Below are 23,452 nucleotides of genomic sequence, written 5' to 3' on the forward strand. Positions count from 1 at the left end.
ACATTTGCCGCAGCTTCTTGATGGAGCTGATCCCTTTGCCTGCTTTAATCTTTGACCCTTCTTCCATGCTGCCTTTCTGCCTGGAATAACACTCCGTTTAATGTCCAACAGGCAGTCTGCAGTTCCTCTTTTAAGATACTCCTTGAAAACTGTCCTCTTCAGCATAGTATTCCATCTTTACTCAAATACCACAATAATATAAAGGCATGCCTTCAATCTCCTTCCTGAGGCAATCTGGAAAAGCTCTGTCTTTTCTTCATCCAATTTTTGTTTGAAATATGCTTCTTTGCCTACAAATCTCCTGTGCCCCTTAAAGAAGAGAGATGAAAGAAAACATTGGAAAGCTGAGCATAAACCCTCAAAGCAGAAATGTGGAATTAGGAAGATGAGCCCTTGCTGTCCTTGCTGGGATTCTTTTCCATCCAACGTATTCAAAATCGGTACTAGTGTGATTCTGTCACTGGCTTGCTGTGTGACCATGAAAATGTTGCTTTATCTTGAATTTCTTGGGTGCTTTTCTTGTGAAGATGGAGGTTTCTAAAATGCTGTGAAAACGGAGAAAGAAGAGTCTCTATTTTTAGTGCCGTTCATGTCTGCATTATCCTATTTATGACTGGTTTCCTTTCTGAAAAGGGCACAATCTTACTCTTCCTTAAGCTGTTGCCTTTCTGATTATTGTTATTCTTGCTGCTTCCCCTCATTTCTCCTGTGGAGTGAATGTATTGTGTTATGACATTGTAACATGTTGTACTTTTTAACGTGCCATATTTTGAATCAAACTAATGTTACAAAGTCATAATGCTGTACTGGCCCAGAAAAGTATATCAGGATGTTCCAGTGTCCTTCCAGCCTAGTTTGCTGTCTGAAACACCCTCCCTGTGGGGAGAAAGAATTTTCCTTTTAGTCTTGAGAGGACCAAGGTGTTAGATAGTGTCTGCAAGGAGCTGATTTCACTTGCCTGTGAAAATATTAACTGGGCTGCTTTGGGGAGAACACTCTTGTTTTCCTCTTTAATGCTGCTAGAAATTTTGAAGCTTGAGGTGAAGGAATAAAGGAAGCTTGATATTGTCAGTGGAAAAGGTGGAAATTAGGAGCGTTCTTCCAGAGCTCTCTTGCCTGGTTTGTATTAAACACCATCAGAACAGACCATAATCTGTAGGGAGAAATCTGATCAATTTGGAATTGTTGTAGAGGAGCTAACAAGGAACAAATTAAAATCCTGTATTCCCACTTGATTTGCTTCTTCCCCTCAGGGCTCATCCAAAGCCTTTTGAGGTTTGCTGCAGATTGAATGAAAACCTACTGAATGTCAGTGATGAGGAATAATGGGATTAAGTGAGGAAAGTTTTGCTTAAATAGTAGGAAAAACCTTTACAACCATAAGATCAATTGGGCCACAGAGCTGGCTGCCAAGAGGTGTGGTGAAATCTTTTTCACAGGAAATGTTCGAGTGAAGACTTGAACCGCAGCCATTTGCAAAGGGTTGGAGATATTGGAGTTCGGCCACAGTGTGTGGGTGTAGACTCTGATCTTTAGGAATTGCATGATCTTACAGTGTTTCCTTCTAGAGCTGAACAATCGCATGAAGATGTGCTGCTCTTTAGTTCGCTTAGGGCAACCCAGAGTTTTGCTCTGAATTTGGCTTGGCCCCCACTGCATTCTTCTCCTAGTTCAGCCTTCTGAAATAAGGGATAGAAGACTTTTGTTAACATCCTTCAGCCGGACTGGATGCTGTATCTGATAGGTTGTTGCATAGATTCTAGCATGTTTGTAAAAGTCTGTAAGAATATATGGTAGGAATGACTGAAGAAAACCATCCTTGGTTTTGATGCTTCTGTAATAATGGCTACTTAAATTATTCCAAGAAGACACATGTGCTTTGGATTTCAGTGTCAAATCTGATGGTAACAGAACTAAATTCTCTCATGTATTACATTTCTGCTTATTTGTCAAGTTGAAGTTGGTGAATTTAAAGACTTCTTAAATGGTCATTGTCAGAGATAAGGTGCTGGACTGACCATCAGTCTGACTCAGTAGGGCGTTTCATGTATTTTTATGTAAGACTCATTCCTATTTCTAACAGAATGAGGGAAGGGTTGGTATTTGGTCATAATATAACTACTGGGAAATCATGGATGTGATGGAAGTTCAAATGCCAGCAGTAGAGACATTTGCAAGTGCCAGCTGGACAAATTAGAAGATGCAAGAAAACGGAGTTTACGAAATCATATTTGCTTGATAGAGAACATACTATGCTGTGATATAAGAACAGCTGTCAGGAGCAGTGTATGATAGATCAAAAGATTTTTATTCAACAACAAACAAAGGGTTTGCATGAAGCCAGGAGGGTATTCTTTCCAAAGGGGAATGTGCAGGAGGATATTTGCCCTCTTTCTTGAGACAAATTTCCATGGTGATGTCCATTTGCTACAGGAAACAAGATAGACCTATGAAACTGATGACTAGCACAGGAAAGATTTTGCTATGAATGAACACTTTCAGTAGCCAGGGACAGAAGACTGACTAAAGGAAAATGAACTTCCTTACTCAGCATCATAGCTTCAAAATATTATTTAGATGGATCTGCTGAGCTGAACACTAAAAAGTTATTTTTGCCTAACTTCTTGGGAAGAGTAAAAAGAATTCTGCCTTTTCTACTACATCAGCAAAACAAATATATGACTGTGGGACATTTATTATTAACTCTGGAATGAAACACATACAACTGAACTGTCAGATCTCAAGTGGAATTTGTTACTCTTCCAGTAAGGAAAATCATCCTTGGAATTATGAATTGATCAGAGAAGATCCTGAAGAGAAGATTCATGGTCATCAGCACAAAGCTAAAAGTAGAGTTGCTTTCATGGCTAATCAGTTTCTTCATAAAATCTCTTTGGTAAATATTCAAGTGAAATTATGCCTAAATAGACCATATAAGGCACAAGCTACCATCATTATTTGTGTAGTCTTTTTTCTTCTTTGTCTCCTGCTGTTTACAAGACTATGGATAAAAGGAAGAGATTTTTTTTTTTTTTTTTAATGATGAGGGTGGTGAGGCACTGGAACAGGTTGCCCAGAGAAGTTGTAGATGCCCCATCATTGGAAACATTCAAGGTCAGGCTGGACGGGAATTTAAGCAACCTGGTCTAGTTGAACATGTCCCTGCCCATTGCAGGAGCGTTGGACTAGATGAACTTTAAAGATCATTTCCAACTCAAATCATTCTATGATTCTGTAACAAGGAAACTGGAGCTTAACTGTGCTTTCAGTGGAGCTGTATAATTCACCTTTGAGCTTTGGAGCTGTATGCTGTGTTGGGTTTGTGTGGCAAGGTTTTGGTAGTGGGGGGGCCACAGGGGTGGCTTCTGTGAGAAGCTGCTAGAAGCTCCCCCTGTGTCTGATAGAGCCAATGCCAGCCGGCTCCAAGATGGATCCGCCCCTGGCCAAGGCCAAGCCAATCAGCGCCTCTGTGATAACATATTTAAGAAGAAAAAAAAACAGTTAGAGAGAGCTTTTGCAGCCGGAGAGAGGAGTGAGAAGATGTAAGAAACTCTGCAGACACCAAGGTCAGTGCAGATGGAGGGGGAGGAGGTGCTCCAGGCGCCGGAGCAGAGATCCCCCTGCAGCCCGTGGTGAAGGCCATGGTGAAGCAGGCTGTCCCCCTGCAGCCCATGGAGGAAGGATGAGGGGGTGTAGAGATTCCACCTGCAGCCCGTGGAGGACCCCATGCCGGAGCAGGTGGAGGCACCTGAAGGAGGCTGCGGCCCGTGGGAAGCCCACGCTGCAGCAAGCTCCTGGCAGGACCTGTGGCCCCGTGGAGAGAGGAGCCCATGCCAGGGCAGGTTTGCTGGCAGGACTTGTGACCCTGTGGGGGACCCCACGCTGGAGCGGTTTGCTCCTGAAGGTCTGCACCCTGTGGGAGAGACCCGTGCTGGAGCTGTTCGTGAAGGTCTGCACCCTGTGAGAGGGACTCCATGCTGGAGCAGGGGAACGATGAGAGGAGTCCTCCCCCTGAGGATGAAGAAGTGGCAGAGACAATGTGTGATGAACTGACCGTAACCCCCATTCCCCGTCCCCCTGTGCCGCTGAGGGGGGGAAGGTTGAAGCCGGGAGTGAAGTTGAGCCCGGGAAGATGGGAGGGGTGGGGGGAGGTGTTTTAAGATTTGATTTTATTTCTCATTCCTCTACTCTGTTTTGCCTAATAATAAATTAGATGAATTCCCTCTCTAAGTTCAGTCTGTTTTGCTCATTACGATAATTAGTGAGTGATCTCTCCCTGTCCTTATCTCGACCCACAAGCATTTCGTTATGCCTTTTCTCCCCTGTCTAGTGAATGAGGGGAGTGAGAGAGCAGCTCTGGTGGGCACCTGGCCCCCAGCCAGGGTCAACCCACCACAATGCACAAGGGGATATATGTGTTATTTGCAAATCCCTAAAAGGAGCTTACCAAGAGGTAGGTAGTTGCTTTGTGTGAAGTAGTTGTAAGTGAAGGAACAAGGAGAAATCTTCTAAGGTTCAGGTGTAGGTTTTATTCCTCAAAAGACAGCCTCTCTTCAGAATTCTCTCCTCCTGTATACATGAGTGCAATCTATCGTGCTGAGATCCAAGAAAACAATGAAAATTACTTGAGTGATGTGAGTAGAAAGGATGTATGAATCTGATGCTATTTTTCTGCATGTCTAAACTCCCTGTCATAGCCACCATACAGAGTTAACTGACTAGGAAGGGCATCATTCTGCTGCTTTCTTAGATCATGTTGGCAGGAACATAAAGGGCATCTGCTTTTTCTCAAATAATAGCTTGTTTAAAAAAAGACTTTTTTTTTTTTTTCATTAGGATCAGGTGGGCATTTTATGCCTATCGTTATTCTTCATTTGTTTATTGTGGCGTGCTCAAAATTGCTAACAACCTTGTCTGAAAAAAATTATTTCTTTAGCAAATACATAGCAAATCAAAAGAAAACTGTGTGCATATCCCATGAACAGTATGCAAAATGGTGCAAGAAATTAGATTACATCCTCTAACCCAGCCTGCTGTTCTGTTTCAGACATTGTTGAACGAGCTAGATCGAAGCATGGGGCGATACCGAGATGAAGTAAATCTCAAAACAGCCATTATGTCCTTTATCAATGCTGTTCTGAATGCTGGTGCTGGTGAGGTGAGTCACTGCCCTGGAAATTCCTTCTAAAAGCTGTTCTTGAATTAATTTACCTTAGAAATGGCTAGTAGATTAAGTCACAAATCTTGTGTTATTGCATGGATATAGTATGTGGAAAATAATGCTTAATTGTTAATATCAGTCTTAGAATGTCTTCCATATTATTTCATTCCCAGCCTCTTCTAATATAACATAGACTACTTGCACTGAAATGATTGCTTTGGATTTTTTTAGTTTGTTGTTTGGGTTTTTTTTTAAAGAACTGCAAAGCATTTATGTCTTGATTTCAGCTTTTTAGAAAACATTTTGGTTTACCTTCAGAAATGTTTTGAAATATTAAGTTGTTTTGACTCAAAGACAAACTCAAAACATTTTGATTTAAAAATGTCAAAGGGAGACATTTCAGAGGCAGTTTGTTGTTTTTATTTCATTAACAAGACTTTCTTTTGAGTCTATAGGATATTGTAAAGTGATTTTTTTCATGAAAAGTGTTAGTTTTGTTACATTGTCTTTGTTTTGTTTTGTTTTGTTTTGTTTTTTTGTTAAATCGCAACAGACAACAAGCTCATAAGAGCTCTGTCTGGCAATGTATTTGCCTATCTGCAGCAGTCCTGTAACATCTCACTGAATAGGTGTCAAGTTTGCCAGAGTATATGGTGATTTTATGACAAATAAACATAAAAACTAGGAGGAAGACTGCAGTACTGTTCATCTGTAAGCAGGAGGCAGACCTCTAACGGACTAGCAGGACAGACACCAATAACTTCATGTTCTTTATGTAACAACATGGAGTGTGCTGTCCTTCTGACTGCACATGCAGAACTCATTGTAGGCAGATGAGGACTGTGTTTTTAAGTCAAACACAGGCAAAGACATTATTTTTTTTTTTTTTTTACTTACTTTACTGGAATTAATTATCCTGTGAATTTGGTGTCAGGACAGAGGATATTAAAAAGGTAAGAACTGAGGTTTTAAGCAATTTTTTTTTTTAATGTGATTAGAAGCTTTTGGAACCCAATAACTTGGTTTTCTCACACTTTTTAAGGACAATTTGGAGTTCCGATTACACCTACGATATGAGTTTCTAATGCTGGGAATTCAGCCCGTCATTGACAAGCTAAGAGGACATGAGAATGCCACGCTGGACCGGTAAGAGATGTTTTCTGAGACCAGTTATTGATCAACAGAAAGAGTTCTTAGAAACTCTTCTCCATTTGGGTTTCAGATTTGAGCACAAAGCCATCTCTCTCTCTCCCTAAAACTGACTCCCTTTAAAGACAAAAAAGGAGATTTGTCCTTAAAATTAAAATCAGCAGATGAAGTAGGAAACATACATACCAAATTGGCAGTGGCTGTGGCAAGGAGTTCCTGAATTGTTTTTCTTCTAAGCTGGGGACAGCAATCAGAATGAAAAAAGATAAAATAATAAAAACAAAAATCTAATTCTTTTCTCTTGTAGCAAAACCGGAACAAAAGCCTGCCATGGTAGGCAGGAGGGAAGCTAGTACTTCATTGAGACTGAGTATGTGTGGTCAAAGCACAGGTTCTGAGTTTCCAAGGTTTTTCTTTAGGGTCGGTGATCTAGCTTGTTCCATGCCCTCCCAAACTGTGGCACTGGCACAACTATGAGAGAAGAGGCACCTGTGGTAGACAAAGAGGTAGAGATGCCAAGGGGGCACGAGAGCAGAATGAGGAGCATCTACTTTGTGCTACTGCACAAAATGTAACATTGAATGGGACCTTCAAATTACTGTGTTAAAAGTAATATGGATAATACATGCTTTCTCCGCTAGCAATTCCATATTTTGCCACAGTAATTGAAGCTGCTAATGAGCTTAAATGAAACCCTTCACAAAGCCACATGCTGAAATAAACTTGGAGTAAACAATCTGAACAATTTGACTGAGACGCTTCAAGAAGCTAAAAGACTGATGGACCAACGAAGAGCCTGGTAAAATTCATTTGCTTAACAAAATGGGGCATTTTAAGGTGTAAGAGCAGGCAGCCGCAGGAGTCTACCTTCTCCTGTGACCGCATTAAGCTTTGTGGAGAGGCATTGACCTGCTGATGTGCTGCTATCCCTTATTGTCTGCTACTCCAAGCCCCTTCCTACAGAGCAGGGCTGATTTGTAGGTATCTGATATCTGGGATTTCCTAGATTCAAGTGTCAAGTTTGCCAAAGCACATGGTGAAAAAACCTATGGATCAGGCTATGCCTGCAGCTTTCAGGGTGCTGTTTTCTCAAACATCCACTGTCAGGATCTGCTATAGGGTGATAGAGCTGTCTCTGGGGGCAAATGTAATGTGCCTGAGATTCTGTGTAAGCACCAGGTTGGCATCAACTGCCTGTCATAAAGAGTGGCCTCACATCTTTCTGCAGGTGGAGGCATACACCTGTGTGTTAATGTCACAGGGAAAGATTGCATGCAGTTCTATGTGTCTGAGGTTTGCCACAGAGCTGGAACCAATAATGTTACTTTTGATCTACAACATTATAACCAAGAAGAGAATCTGTCCTGAAGGCAATCTCTGTTCCTTTGGTCAGTAACCAGGAGTGTTTAGGAGGAGCTTAGGGTCACTTTTGGATTTTACAAGTTACCGCGATGTGAATGACAACAGAGATTTGAGAGGATCCCAGATGCTTGGATTGCATAGAGTATATGCCAGGTCTATACTGCAGGATGTGCCACAGCCTTTCTCCACATCATCTGCTGCGCTCTGGCCTCCGTGCAAGAGAAGTCCAGATGCCATGGTCAAATGTGTCCTTCACCAGGTCCCCCAGATCCCAACAGAGGCATGTTGCTGTGTTCATCAATAGGCAAAAGTAAAGAGAGCTGTGAGCTTTGCTGTTTAACTAATCCGCTGAATGCATCTCTGCTCTGCCCTGTAAAAGAAACAGCTTGTTAATGATCTAATATCTGGTTAACAAGTACGGCATGGACTCTTTATAAATGTGTTATAACTGCAGGCATTGCATTCATCACAAACAGAATATCCCTTTCCTATTTTATGTTTATTTTTATCAGCCTTACCTCAACACAGTGACTTAGCACAAGAGCGTGCATACCTCAGCCAGCTATTCCTTTTGGCCTGTCACTGACCACCATGAGTTGCCTTGCATATATATCCCAGCACTTCATGTAAGAAAGGCCTGCCAATTTCCAAATGTTCGAGCTGGAAATGAGGTGTTGCTGCTTCTGTAGTGACACGCTTAGTTTAAGTCTGAATTATGCAATGAACATTGGCAGGTTTTGTTTGGTTCATTTTTCTGTTTTCTCTTAGGCACTTAGATTTCTTTGAGATGGTCAGAAATGAAGATGACCTGGAACTAGCCAAGCGGTTTGACCTGGTAAGTTTTCCACTGGAGCACCAGAACTTGCCAAAGCTGAACATCCACTTTGGATGCTTGGTGCAACTTCCCTTTGTGTTCCCTGAAAATAAAGATTGACTTTGGTGTTAAGAGTAGCTGGTGCTCTTGTTTTCACTGTTTCTCATTTAGCAAGTAGGGGGTCTGTGATGTGCGAACAATGAAAACAATGATCGCAGACAGGGCTTCTGCCAAGTGTCTTTAACAAAGATGTCTGTCTTTTGTTTGGCTGAAGGTTCAGGAGTGGAGGAGGTTTTCAACCCTGCTCATGTGTTTTCAGTCCTGATGATCCAGATGCATTCTAGTTTCAGACATTCCCTTTCCAGGACTATGGGTGAAGCTTGGGCTCTTCTCTGATACTTTTCCCAAGATTACAGGAAACTCTCCTGAAGACTGTCATCTCAGAGCCTGTGGAGAGGATCAGTATTTTAGATTGGGTGGATTTTAAAGATGAGCATAAAACAAGGACAGTTTCCACAAACTCTAGTAACCGTAAGAGGCTGTAGGGTCCAGAATAGCCAGTTTCCTCTTTCTTCATGACCAGCTCTTGCCGTACACTGATACAGAACAGCTAGCCCTTTCCTGCTTAGTTTGTACTATTTGTGCCACCACTTTCTAGGACTCAAATGCTTCGCTTTCTTCAGAACAGCTCTTAGTGGCATTGCATGCTTCCCACCTTTCTAGCCCTTTATTTTGGGAATCTTTTCCATACTGGAGTGGGACAATGCTGGTCTGAAAGACCCACGTGCCTGCTCCTCACTGGCACTTGCAGGTGGACATTGCAGGAGACCCTGCAGAGGTCCAGTTGCTGGAAATTTGTCTGTCTCTGTGTTGATCAGATCTTTCACACTTGGGCTGTCACTGTGCATGGTTTTTCTCTTATTTGTTCTTTCACTACCTGCTCTCACTTCAGATCCACATCGATACAAAAAGCGCCTCTCAGATGTTTGAGCTGATCAAGAAGAGACTGAAGCACACAGATGCCTATCCCTATTTGTTATCCATCCTCCAACACTGCTTGCAGATGCCATGTGAGTACATCACAGTTTTCCAGAGCAAGGGGTATTGAAGAACTGGGTGAAGCTTTGCTTGTAGGTACAGGGACACAGATAACAGGACACACTGCCCCTGTCTTCCATTCGGAACTTGGCAGTGGCTGAGGGACTTGGTATCTTAGACTGACTTAATCCAGCAGATTTTTGTTGCCATACTTAAAGCAGCAGCTTGACCTCTTGGCACTTGCAAATAAAATTACGTAGCTGAGATATTCCAGTTAGTCACTGACAGAGCTTTTAATGATTTTAAATTAGAAGTTTTAAAAAAGAAAGACCTCTTGTGCTCTAGAACAGGGAATTCCCAGAAATAGATACCATTTTGTATATTAACAAAATGCACTGAGGATTTTTTCTGGTGAAACAATACAGTACTGAAAGCTGTTCTGTCACTGGGAAATTCCACAGTATGTCTTCAGGCTGCTATCTCATGGCAATGCATCAGTGGGGAGCTCCTGAACTCAAACTGAAAAGCAACATTGGCATTTGTTTTCAAGAGAAGTGATAGGAATCTTCTTCTTAACTGTAATAAAATAATTCAGTTACCCTTGCAGTGTAGCAGCTGAGCAAAGGCATAGCAAGATCACTAAAGAACTGCCTGCCTTGATCCTCTTAGGTATCAGATGCTGCTCTTCATTACTTTCAACCATACTTGAGCAGTCAAACTGAGAAGGGAGCATGAGGGAGATGTACTGAGGTGTGCTTTTTCAGAAAGTAATGTGGTATGTTTTCAGACACTCATTAGATTCAAGTACTGCCATGCACAAATTCAAGCAGTTGTTTGTCCCAGTGGTCTCCTTGGTATTACTCTTTCAGACAGTACTTGAGCTTCAGGTATTGACCTGGATTTTTGGTGGTGAAAGGTTAAATCCTGCCAGGCCAGGACAGGATTGTACTGGAGCAGCTTTAAAGAATCTAAAGGTCTAGGATATGTAACTCAGGGAGCTGAGATGAACTTCATGTTGCTCTGGCTCTTCTGTTTGATATCCATGGGATTAGTCCCTTTGGTTCAATTTCTGTTCTTTCTCTCCACACTTTTTGGTCATGTTTGCACGAATTTTTCATGCCAATTGACTTTCACTGACCATGCGGATAAAAACATCTGATTGGTTTTACAGTGCCTGGGCATGATGTTACCTAGGTACTTAAAAAAACCCCCAACAACAAGCCCCAGACAATACTGAATAACAGCTATCACAAAGGAATCACTTCTGCAGGCATTTAAAGTGCAAGTTAGAGCTACTCTGTCAAAAGAGTTGCACAGCGTGAATGTGCAAATCAGGCACAGAGCTGCCCATGCCTGTTATGTGCTGTTCCAATAGGCCGGGTGTTTGTAAATAATCTGCTAGCAACACTTTGGAGTTGGGCTTTGTGTTCTATAATTTACTACATACAGGATTGAGATGGAAGGTGGAAATGGAAGGAATGCCAGCCTGTTGTCAGGTCTGTGCACTTTGGCATGGAAATGGAAGTTCTCATGGGTTGGTCTTTTTCCATACAGATAAGAGGAATGGAGGAACCTTCCAGCAGTGGCAGCTGTTGGACAGAATACTCCAACAAATTGTTCTTCAGGATGAACGAGGAGATGATCCGGATATAGCTCCATTGGAAAACTTCAATGTCAAAAATATCATTAAAATGTAAGCTACATTATTATTGTTTATTTCTGTTATGCAGGTAAAAATATATGATAAGTATGCAGGTGTTTAGGAAATAAAATATCATATCTGAGGAGTTTCTTATTTTAACTTGCAGCTTCTTGCTGTCTTGTTAGTCTTCTAAATAGTTTCCTTCTAATGACATCTTAACCAGACTGTATTTTCTAGCAAAGTCCTTGCCTTTGGCTTCTAATTTCTATTAATATTAAGCTATTAGAAGAGCAGAAAAAATACCCATGATACTGTAACAAGGCTTCCTCATGTGCCTTTTTTCATTCAGAATGTTGATGAAAGCCTTCATTGATATCCCCCCCCCCAAAAAAAAAAAAGTGGTCATCTCTACTTAGATCTCATTCCTCACTAATGAACACATAGTTTAGAAAGATTTGAAATAGTGGAAAGCAGCCCCCACCTAGCACACAAAACCTTTTACTTCTTCATAAAATGTCTGCATGCTCTCACCCACAGACTTGGCTGAGGGCACTACCATTATTTTTTCCCATAGGATGCATCATTTGAGAAGTCTAGCTACATGAGCTGGCTCTCTTCTCAACTTCCTTGTTCTCAGTCCTTTTTTAGCCAAACTTTTGGACTCTTCATCCCATCCATCTGCCTCTGCAGGTAATTCATGGCCCATTACCCTTCTGAATTATCCACTGAAAAGAGCATTTTATAGACCATAAGCCTCATATGAAACCAAATTCTCCTGTACTAGAAATCTTACAGTCCCTCCTGTTACAGGCATGAGCCAAAATCAAAACTGATTTATCATCATAGAAAAATACGCTGGTGATTATCTCTGTCTGTCTGTATATCAGACTTCATCGTAGACCTTGTGCCTGATCTTTGTTTTCTACTTTCATAGCTACTCCTCATTCTGCATATCTAATCAATCCCCAGCATGCCCTGCATATTTTCTGTCAGTAATAGGAAATAGCTGTGCCAGTATGAGATATGAGTATTGCCTTGTAACTCATATATTACCTAATAGATAAGCATCCTCCCACCTTGTAAAATAGAAAAAATAGAAGCACAGAAAGTAGAAGAAAATATGTCAATCTGGTTTTATGTTAAAGGTGGGGTAATTTGTAACCCACAGCAGCTATGACTATTTTAGTGATGACCTCTCTTTCAAAGTAAGAAGACTTGGCACTTTGAGGGCATTACCTGAAGACAGGAACATATCAGGATTTTCCCCCAGGCATTCCTTTATCCCTTGTCAGAACATTGAACAACAAGCTATCACATTTATATTAACTGTTGGCTACAGTAAGGATCAGGATCTGGAACCAGCCTGACCACTGGTATGATCCTGGTATGATCCTGATAAATATGTAAATTCACCAGGTTGCCTTTTGCTGATCACTACACATAATGGCCACTTGCCTTTCAGCCTGGGTAGCTCAGAACAAGTTTAAATGATTTGATTTCATCTTTCAGGTTGGTGAATGAAAATGAAGTCAAGCAGTGGAGGGACCAGGCAGAGAAGTTTCGGAAAGGTGAGTATCCCCTCTGTGCTTGGGGGTGCAAAAGAGGAGGGAAGACTGATCCTGATTCAGTCATAGAGCAGCAGGTAGCAGAGCTGGGCACAACTTTTCCTTTCGTGGACAAACTCTGCTTTCTTCCCTCCAGTACGTTTTGTCTCGTGGTGATCAGTTTGTGTTTCATAGGATGAGGCTTCCCCCAGTTCTCACATGAAGTGATTTTACAGTCAAAGCAAAACTTGGGCATCGCTGTCTTGATCACTGAAGATCACTGTCAAGACAGTCAGGCTGTTTTCTTTTTCCTACTCTCATACATGCCCAGTTGAACTGACAGATTTGCCAGCTTTATTTCAGTATAACCTGCATCTCTTTGGGGACTGTTTATGAGCTTTATTTCATCAGCCTCACTTGCCTGTTCCCCCTAGATCATGCTGAACTGATGAGCAGACTAGAGAAGAAGGAGCGGGAATGTGAGACAAAGACCCAGGAGAAAGATGAAATGATGAAGACACTGAACAAAATGAAGGATAAGCTGCAGAAGGAATCCTTGGAGCTGCGCCAGACCCGGGACCAGATGAATGACCTGGTGGCTCAACTTAATGAGTTCTCGGTATGAGACTGGGACTCGTCCCATCCTTGTTTAAAGCCTGCTAACTAGTGAATGATGAACAAAAGCACATTATGAGTGAAACGCTTTCTATGGTCAGTGTAGAAAGAGTCTGTCTAGCCAGCTACAGAGATGAATACTTAGTTGCTGCTCAGCTTTTAGGTAAGACCAAAATCCCTGAACTGGTGGTATAGAATGGATAATGCACGGGTCACTCCATTCCTTCTCCTCAGCCACTTTCCTTGCAGGAGCTGCTGAAGCACACATGTCCTCCTCCAGCCATAATTTTTCCTGCTGAGTAGGGTGGCCCTGGTTGCTATTTCAGTGGAATAGAGACAAGTCTCCCAGATACAAAAGTAAATTTAGTGAAGAAACAGGACTCCTGTCATTCTTCAAGAGCATCTGTACTGCCTTGGAGCTCTGCAGAAGTGACATTTGCAGCTGCTGTCTCCTGCTTGGTGCTGCTTCTGTCCCGGCAGCGTGCCTGAGCCTCAAGTCCCCAGGACACGGCCCTGAGATGTTAGACGCTGGAAAAAGCAGATTGATTCCCTCCTTCCCTCTCCCACTTTGCATTAGTGGGGCCTAATGACAGGTATTCAGTATTTCAAACCCTAAGGTTTAAAGCCCAGGAGTTCAAAAGTTCATAAGATTGAACTTTTCTCTTTTTTTCTTACATAAGGAGAAAATAATACATTTTGGCTTCTTTTACTAGCTTTCTGTTTTTCTGAGCCATTTATGGTTCCTTTTTTCAAGCTCTTCTCTACAACTTCAAGGGCTTGAAACTTTCTCTTAAATGAAAGCTGAGATTCCTCCCTTTATTGCATGGCTTTGAGTGCAGGAGGCTTTAAAGAAAACATCAAATATTTTGAGACTTGTAATAAAATCGCATCGACTGGCAACATGGAGTTATTGTGCCTTTTAAACTGTTTGCTTTCTTTTTCTGTGTGTTTTTTATTTTCCAGCAAGGGGGCAGCATTTCCTTCCCACCCCCACCCCCACCCCCTCCAGGTGGCCCATTAGCTTTGTCCTCTTCTCACATGTCTGAGAATTTGCCACCGCTGCCACCTCCTCTGCCTTTCTCCAGCTGTCCCCCTCCTCCTGCTCCACCACCTCCTCCAGGAGGACCTCCTCCCCCACCAGGAGCACCACCTTTCTTCAGCATGGGGATGCCACCCCCTTCAACAACCACCTTCAGCAGCAGTAGCACCAGCCTGAAGAAGAAATCTATCCCACAGCCTTCACACCCACTGAAATCCTTCAACTGGGCTAAGCTGAGTGAGGTAAGAAATTGCAGTACTCTCAGCAATTAATTTACTTGCTAAGTATAACTAGGTGTTGATTAGCGAGTGCCATGAAGTGCAAGGCGACAGAAGCGAGTGCTGTTGTGGCTTTCCTTGGGCTGAGGTCACAGTAGGAGTCAGCAGCTGTCTTGAGGGAGTCTCCCCAGGTCTCCAGCAGTGCCGCATATCTCCTGTGATGACCAAGGTGCTGGTTAGATTGAGCTGCAGTAGATCTGGGCATGCTACTAGTTAGGCAAAGCTGTAGTGGGACTCTGGCTATGTAAGCCAGAGCTGGACATCTCCAGGGCTGGTGTGCCAGAGCTGCCCTCGTTGCATGCCAGGGAAAAGGACAGCCAGAGCCAATGTGGGCAAAACGTGAGGGGCCGGTGAGAACCGGCTCCAAAACCAGCCTCCTCTACGCTGGCAGCAGCAGTCACCAAGGAGAGAAAGGTGGCCTGATTTTCCTCACCATTTGTTCATGGCTACAAGGAAAGCTGCCCTTCTTGAATGGTGACAACTGTCTCTTGGCAATAAAACTTCAATCCAGCAGTGAAAACAGAGGCCTTGGATTCTTCCTGTTGCGCTCATTTTCTGCTACCTTGGTTGCCTCTCCTTTCCCTCCACTTCTCTTTCTTCCTTCTCTCTTTCTCTCTTTTTTTTTTTTTCCTCCTTCCCCTTCTCTTTAGGTCTTAATTTTATTTTTTTTTAACTGATTTAGAAAGAAAAAAAGTGTCTGTGTTGAGTTTGGATGGCTGCCTAGAAACCCAGGTTCTCTTTTAGACTGAAACTCACCCAGGGCCCAACTCCGGCATTTGGAATGAGTGTCCAGGGACCTCTGGAATGCCACAAGAATTCTCTCTCCCCCTCTCTCCTTTTCTTTAAAATAAAGTGAAGTGAAATATTTGCTGCACCGTCTGTGCTTGTCTGTCAAGGCCACGTGGGGGGTGTGGGAGAGAATGTAGGGATGGGGATTTATTTTCCTTTGCAGAACATGGTACTTAGTGCTCTGAAGAAAAGAAATAATAACTAATATATGTATGTATATGAATGTATATGAAAAAGAGAGAGTCACAGGTGTTTCTGTTTAGTGTACAGTAACTGTAGGCTTATCCTGCCCTCTGGTTAGGAGTGAAGGCAGCTGTGCTAATAAAATTGAAGACCTGGGTGGTGAGGTGGGTAAAAGATGCTATTTTGAGGAAGGCAGAATAGTTGGAAAAAGGATGGGGGCTTCATTTTGGGGTGTTTGCCACTGTTAGTGTTTTGATCTAGTAAGGTCTCTGCAAAACTGCAGAGGCTGTGGTGCAGACATGGGTGGCTTGCCTTTTTATTTGGGGTGCGCTTTGTTATGGAATTAATTCCACTGACTGCTGGAGGAGGTGATAGGTTTTGGCCATCTCCATCAGTTATCCTAGATTCCCTGCTTCAGTACCAGGCACTTTGTGTTCACATGAATACGAATCCTCTGAATGCAAAGTCATAGGCAGGTCGGGTGGCCTCATTTTGCCTTTTGTTACCATTGCAGCACTTCTGTGGTGTTGTCCTGAACTGTCAAAGTAGCCGTACAAGAATGTATGAAGACTCACAACAAGCACACTGGCTGGGAGCAGTGTATCTTGAGCTTTTGAGCATTGGAAACTGAGGCCTGGAAGCATGCATAGTATTATTGTGGTTTGTGATAGCATTTAATTTCCAGTTCACATGAATACAAGTTTTCCCCACACAAACATTTTGAGGAAAAATACATTTGACACCATCTATATAAAAGACCAGTCTAGTTAGCAAAGAGCACCGGCATGTCTGCACCATGCAACACAGCGAGGTGCAGTGACACAGCGCTGGAAACAGAACTGTATACAAGCTTAGGGCTGCAGCCAGGTCAAATACGTTATTCAGCTCTTGTGTATCTCTGCATACTGTTTACACCATCCTTCTTAAAGCAGTTAGTAGACTTTATCTCCTAAGCTTTCTTAAGTAAGTGTGAAGATGATGCCAGGGCTGAGGCAGCCCACATGACAGCGAACCCCTTTCTGTCCAATGCAATGAGAGGAAGCCAACAGAGCCTGAGAGAAGTGTGGACAGGGTTAGCTGAGAGGGATTTGTCTGTGATGTACTTTCTTGGTAGCAGAATCAAGGCTGTCCTCCAGGGCAATTCATATGACACCTTTTTTCCCAATGCTGATATTGTCTTTGGAAGGAAAGGACCGAGCTGTTGGGTGTTAGGAGAATGATCAAATATATTCAAACTCATAGCAGCTGACAATAACAGATTGTCCACAGTTCCCATGGGCACCACGAAAAAAAGTTTGACTGGAAAATATTCATGCATCTAACAAGGAAACTCCAACAGCCCACTAATTTCCTTTGAGAATTAAAGATTTTGTACGAGCTTTGATGTGAGCTGATAATCAGTGGCAAAGCCATTTAGATGCCTGGATTGGCTGAGTTCTGGTGAAGCCCTTCCACACCACAGCTCCATTCATACAGCACTGTAGCATCGTCTGTGAATTCCATTCATACAGCACTACAGTAGTGCTAGTGCCAAAGATCTGTGTTTTTTAAGAAAAAGATATTGCAATGTAACCACTGTAATGTCCTGGAAAGATTCCTTTCTTTGTTTCTGGACAGCAAGTCGAGTTTGCTCTCCCACTCTGAATTTTACACAACACCCAAGGTCAAACAGGGACCAGGCATTTATGGGTAATCCAAATGATGAACTGGTTTCAAGCACACTGGAAGTATGGATTAATATAATTACCTCTTTGATAACTTCAAATTAATATATTTATTAGAATAAATCAAGTCAACCTTCAACTGTCCTGTTTGTTATCTCATTGGCTGGAGGAGCAGTTTCCCATGAAGAGTCAGGCTGGTAATGACTCTCATCCATGATCTGAACGGGACTTTCTTTAGCCAGCCCTAAATAGACCGGAGTGAAATTGTCTCAGAAGAAAGGTATTTGTTCTACGTACCACATAGGATTTAAAGAAAAAAACCCACCACCGAAACCCCCCAAAAATCACATAAACAGAAAATGTTCATTTTGACACTATTTTTAAAAAAAAATGTTTCTGTAATGTTATTGATGATTCCAATTTCTGGAACTTTCTTCCTAAAAGCAGCCTGAGGATCATGGCAAACAATAATGCAGGACTCCTGCCAGAGATTCAAAATTAATGGAAAGATTTCCACAAAATCTCAGTGTGAAGCTACTCATAATAGCCTTGGTGGTGCCTAGTCCTACAGTGAGATAAAACAGCTGTCTCAATTAACAAACATGCCAGAAATACAATTTTTGCTCAAAGTGGATTTTTCTTGCACTGAGGAAAGGATCTGATAGCAAGAGAGAAATGTGAAGAACACACTCTGTTCATATCCCTTTTTCAGATTCAAAATGGAATTATGAATAAAAATTTTAAGTTGCTTCACTTTTTGATGATTAATATTTTACAGATATTAACCTACTAATAAGCAGGATTGACTGCTCCGGTAATCACAGGACACTTATAGTTTCTATGGTCTCTCTGGACCTGCAGGACAAATGAAAGGCTTTCCCAAAGTACTGTAAGTTTTCACTCATACTGTGAGGTTATTGAGGCATGATGGACTTTGGTGACTTGCGGAGTATCACTATTTATCTTTCAGGGTAAATAAAATCATCTCTTAGATGTAGCAGAGGACAGCTTGATATGATTTGTAGCTTCATGAAATACTGTCATCCTCTAGTCTCGGTAGGTAACTCAGCAAATTGGGCTTCATTATGAAGGTGGAATGACATAACTGCAGCAGCTACAGTGAGCAAATTGTTAAATGCAACACACCGAAAACTCAACCTGATGGAGCAAATGCCTTGCCAATATTTGTTCTGATAAGCAGATGTTTCCTTATCTAGTATGTACTACCATTTTGTAGAGGACGCTGGGAAATGTAGTTCGTAGGATTTGCTTCTCAAAGGGGGCCAAGACTTTGCAAATCAGAGGAACCACAGATCTTGGAAGACTTGTAGAATGAATGAATAAATAAATATGGGGAGAAAAGGAGAAAAGCATGTTATGGATGAAATGACCTCTCTTTTTTGTCTCTTTTTTTTTGTTTTTTAAGGAGAGAGAAAAAAGGAAAGAAGAAATAAAGAATTTACTTTATTTTCAAATTGTTATTTAGGGACCATAAATATTTTTTATGGTGCTGAGGGAATCATTTATCATAGCAACCACATTATGCAAGTCTGTTTCTCTTAAAACGCTCAGTCTCTCTGGCTGATGACAAGGAACTATCAGCCAGTTAATCCATAACTGAGTAGCAAGAACTCAGTGTAGGAAATTATCTGGCTGCAACATGAAAGTTTTCAAGGGCAGAGCTTAAGGTAGAAATAGAAGGGACAGCCCCATTTTAAGTGTTTTGTGTAACAAAGGTTGTTTATACCTCTGCCTGCTTTGTTTTTTCTTTGACTGGATTAGCCCGTTTGGGTTTCTCGGGTCAAAGTTCCATTTGTGCATACCATTGCAATGGGTGCTGCTTTGGAATTTGTCTTTCTGCTACAAGTAGCATACAAACCAATCTGTACAGGACCAGATTCAGCCTGGGTCTTAAAATGAATCTGAATTGAAAATAAGAATAATTTTCACTTCCTTGGGTTATTTTTCTGGGAAAGTATGGACGAGAACTACTCTCTGCAGTCCCTTTGTGAGTCACGGGTCTGCCTGTTCTGGCACCTCTGCAATTCATTTGGACTAGCCCGTTCTGCAGCACGTTTTCACTGTTTTTGCCATTTGTGGGGAAACTTCACTCCCATGAGAGTTTTGCAGCCGGACAGGTAGATGGGCAAGACTCACATGAGTAGCTGTCTCTTGAGTCACATCCAGCCTTCTGCCAAACACAGCACATAGGTTTTTGGCATCCTCAGGGCTCTATCCTAATGATGGCTCTAAAGACTGCTCCCAAAGTCATGTCCGCTGGCTCCTGTCAAGAAATACTCTTCCATGTCAGTGTTTGATGAGACAATGTGAAACAGTGAGGAACTCTGAGAACTGCTCTGTTGTTCAAATACATCCCTCAGGATTTATAATTCAAGGTTTATAAAGCCAGCCTGGAAATTGAATGAGAATGAACACTCCTCCTAGATGCTTCTGGCTAAGGTTGGCAGTAGAGTCCAGGGTTAGGATAAAATGAAAATTAACTTTGTCTCCTATTCCTTTGGCTGAGATGAGCCTCCCAAACTCATTTGTCATGTTACAGTCACAGGGTCATGATGTTTTTCCCTGCTACGGAAAGAAAAGCCACACTGATTGCAAGGAACGCTACAGTGATGTTGGTGAGCCTGTTCAGGGGCGGGTGCTGCTCCCACCTAGTATATGCTCTCACTGTAAATAGCACCGCAGACACCTCTCCTTGCCCTCAGGCACTCACAGGCTGCCTCTGGAGGGAGGGTGTTGGTTTTACTCCGCAGCGTCTGCCCTGCCAGGAATTTCCTCCAGAACACTTCACACTTTTATTTCCTCCTCGTTTCATCCTCCCATCAGGTGTTTTTCCTTGCTCCTTGAGCCTTGTGGCTTAGCACATTTCCCTCATTACTTTGATGACTGTGAATGGGAAGTAGAGCCTGTTCCTAATTAGTTCTGATAATGAAGTGTTAACACACTTTGCTGTGTAGGTAGAAGTCAGGTACTTCAGAGCTGGAGCCTGTGTGAGGGTTTCATTGCTATTGCTTGCTGTTCCTGGCTTTCTCTGCATCAGCATTCTGCTGGCTCTTCATCTCCTGGGGTTTGCTTAGGTCTCTTTACAATCCCTTCTGTCCATTTGCTTTGTCTTTTAATCAACACCTTCTTTATTTTTCCAGTTAACCAAGTACAATAAATGTATACTAAATGAACTGAAAGACAGTGTTGTCAGGTGTGAAGAGCATGTTTTCCTTTTCTGAATGGGCAATTGCCCAAAGCTTGTCCCACACAACATGCACCTTTAACAGTCAGTAGGAAGGAGAAGGTAGTTCAATCCTTGTGTCTGCTTTGCCAGCAAGGACATCTGTCCTGAGAATGTCAGCAGGAGACCCCAAGGTCTCCTAGTTTAGGATGACTGGTGATTAGCTAATTCGTGTACTACAAGAGCTTATTTGGTCCAGGGTTAGTGGACAGCAAAGCTGGAGGAGGACTCTGTGCCTGTCTCCCTCCATGCTAATCATCTGCCAGACAGCTAGGATTCCCTGGTATTCAGGGTAATGTATCATGTGGGTTGTGAACACTTCCAGTTAGTGTGGATGATGCTCTTTCAGAGATCTGGGTATAGTTTGTGTCAATCTGAGTCAACAAAGAACTCGTGTAGACAGGGGAGATCATGTAATAGGAAACAATTAGACTTCAAAGGCTCAGAGCCTTAAAAGTAAAATAAAATAAAATCTTAAACTACTTTCACAGGCAGGCAGAATGGAAACCACACACCCTTTGGGGTTTACAACAGAACCTGGCAAAATTTGCAGAAGGGAAGATGTGTCTGGGGTTTGTCACGCATCAGTGCCCTTCGTAAGCTTTTTCCTCACGATGGTAACACTTCTTTCAGCATGACCACAATCACTGTGTTAGACAGATGGCCACTCTTGAAAGGAAACGTACTGTGGGATCATGCATATTGCTTGAGATGTGGCCTGCTAGTCTTGGAATGTGCCCTTTCATGAGAGGCTTGCTGTGATGAAAAATACAAAATATTCAGTATGTTTAAAAAATCAAAAAAAACCACGCTGCTATTTTTTCTCCTTTGACTCTTGAAACAAAGTGTGCCCTCTAAAATGACAACAGTAGTACGTACGAATATGGCCAGTGAGCAGGAGACAATGATCTGTCCAAATGGGATTGGATGTTCTTAGCTAAAAGCTTTTGCTATCTCATTAAAATATGACCTTTTCTTTCAGGAAAGGATCCATGGCACAATTTGGAATGAGATTGATGATTTGAAGGCATTCAAGGTGCTGGATCTAGAAGATTTTGAAAAGATGTTCTCCGCGTATCAGAGACACCAGGTAGGGGTGAACTCTTCCCTACCTTGTCCTCCTTGAATTTCTGGAGGAGGAAAGAACACATGACAGTGATCTGGGCCCTTGTCCACCTGCAGTCAGGATGCATCATTTGCTGCTCTGCCACTGTTCAAAAAATCACAAGACCACAAGAAGTGGGGGGGACATATAGGGCAGAGAATAGCCTTCTGTTATCGACATACTTCATACTAATGGGCAGCTCTCAGAGACAACAGCTCCCAACAGGTAATGCTCTATTTGATCTCAGCAGCCACTGTCTTCCAAAAGCTCCTGAGCTTTACATTCATGCTTGATATCCATCTTTCTATTTCTCCCATTCATCTAGAGAAAAAGTCTGCAGTTGCCTGAGTAGTGAGCAAGGTGACTGAATTAGCTGTCTTTTGCTTTGTCTATTTTTTCTTAAGCAGCCAACTGACCCAACTGGCTAGGTGACAGAAACTGTCTGAATTACAGATTCTAACACAAACAGCATACTTTAAAAGTAGCCATTTATTAGAATGTCTTTTTTCCCCTCTTCTTTTTCTTGGAAAGCAAGTCACCTTCAATCCGTCTATCGCCGCTGAATGAGATTTAGCAGGAGAGGGATTGTACTTGCACTCCATGAACTCCCTGAGCTTTCCTTTGCTTTTGGAATATGTTTGGAGAAATTCAGTCTTTTGTACTCTGCAGAACTGGATCATTGCTCTGAAGTTTTAGGAAAAGACATAGACATTATTGCTATAAGCAGCCGTTATGATTAAGCTTTACAGTGATGATGACTACTTCATTGTAATTGTAATTAACTTTTTCGTACCTTAAAATTAACAAACAAATCCCTTGTCTTTGGACTTTCCATCTGTTCCCTTCTCTCTCACATTTTTGTATCTAATGGAATAAACATAATCAATAACTCTTCTGATTTACTAGCTCACAGCCACCTAGATAAGCATCCCAACTGAAACTATGAAGAATGTGATGTTACCCATTGCATGATGAGATTTTATTTCTCATTCTGCTCCTGCAAATGCTGTTTCAGTAGGTTCCTCTCCCTTGCTGTGAATCCCATTCCCTGAAACAAGAACTTAGTTCATAGAGGGTGTTGTGGTTTAACCCCAAGCCAGCAACTGAGCCCCACACGGCCACTTGCTCACTCCTGCCGGTGGGATGGGGGAGAGAATCAGAAGAGTAAAAGTGAGAAAACTTGTTGGTTGAGATAAAGACAGTTCAATAGCTAAAGAAAAAGCCACACGCAAGCAAAGCAAAACCAAGAATTCATTCACCACTGCCCATGGGCAGGCAGATATTCAGCCACCTCTATGAAAGCAGGGCTCCATGATGCATAAGCATTACTTGGGAAGACAAACACCATCACTCCAAATGTCCCCTCCTTCCTTCCTTTGTCCCCCAGCTTTATATGCTGAGCAAGATGCCATATGGTATGGGATATCCCTATGGTCAGCTGGGGTCAGCTGTCCTGGCTGTGTCCCCTCCCAACTCCTTGTGCACCCCCAGCCATCCCGCTGGTGGGGTGGGGTGAGAGGCAGCAAAGCCCTTGGCTCTGTGTGAGCACTGCTCAGCAGTAACGAAAACATCCCTGTGTTATCAGCACTGTTTCCAGCACAAATCCAAAACACAGCCCTGCACCAGCTACTGTGAAGAAAATTAATTCTGTCCTAGCCGAAACTGGCACAGAGGGGAGGAAAAGCACATGAAACTCCAGTGCTGTTACAAAATTGGATTAAGAACCTGTGCCAACAGCTTGGCTAGGGTGGTGAGCTCCCAGTGGTCTTACAAGTAGCCAGACTGTCATCTGTGCACGTGAGTAGCCATTGCAGCATCAAGGTGC

The 23,452-nt window shown here is 42.5% G+C and overlaps 1 protein-coding gene across 6 annotated transcripts in view; it reads left to right on the forward strand.

Annotated features, from left to right (window-relative positions):
• The window catches only part of DAAM2 (dishevelled associated activator of morphogenesis 2), a 209,868-nt gene that overhangs the window by 142,330 nt on the left and 44,086 nt on the right, over positions 1–23,452 (forward strand). For all 6 annotated transcript variants that reach the window (XM_054819166.1, XM_054819170.1, XM_054819169.1 and 3 more), the window contains 9 exons: positions 5,048–5,158; positions 6,204–6,307; positions 8,441–8,507; positions 9,439–9,556; positions 11,079–11,217; positions 12,676–12,734; positions 13,145–13,329; positions 14,289–14,606; positions 21,505–21,612. In XM_054819166.1, coding sequence (XP_054675141.1) covers positions 5,048–5,158; positions 6,204–6,307; positions 8,441–8,507; positions 9,439–9,556; positions 11,079–11,217; positions 12,676–12,734; positions 13,145–13,329; positions 14,289–14,606; positions 21,505–21,612 — 1,209 coding nt within the window. The remainder of the gene's footprint in view (positions 1–5,047; positions 5,159–6,203; positions 6,308–8,440; positions 8,508–9,438; positions 9,557–11,078; positions 11,218–12,675; positions 12,735–13,144; positions 13,330–14,288; positions 14,607–21,504; positions 21,613–23,452) is intronic.

This window comes from Grus americana, chromosome 3, assembly GCF_028858705.1.
Source record: "Grus americana isolate bGruAme1 chromosome 3, bGruAme1.mat, whole genome shotgun sequence".
Lineage (NCBI taxonomy): Eukaryota > Metazoa > Chordata > Aves > Gruiformes > Gruidae > Grus > Grus americana.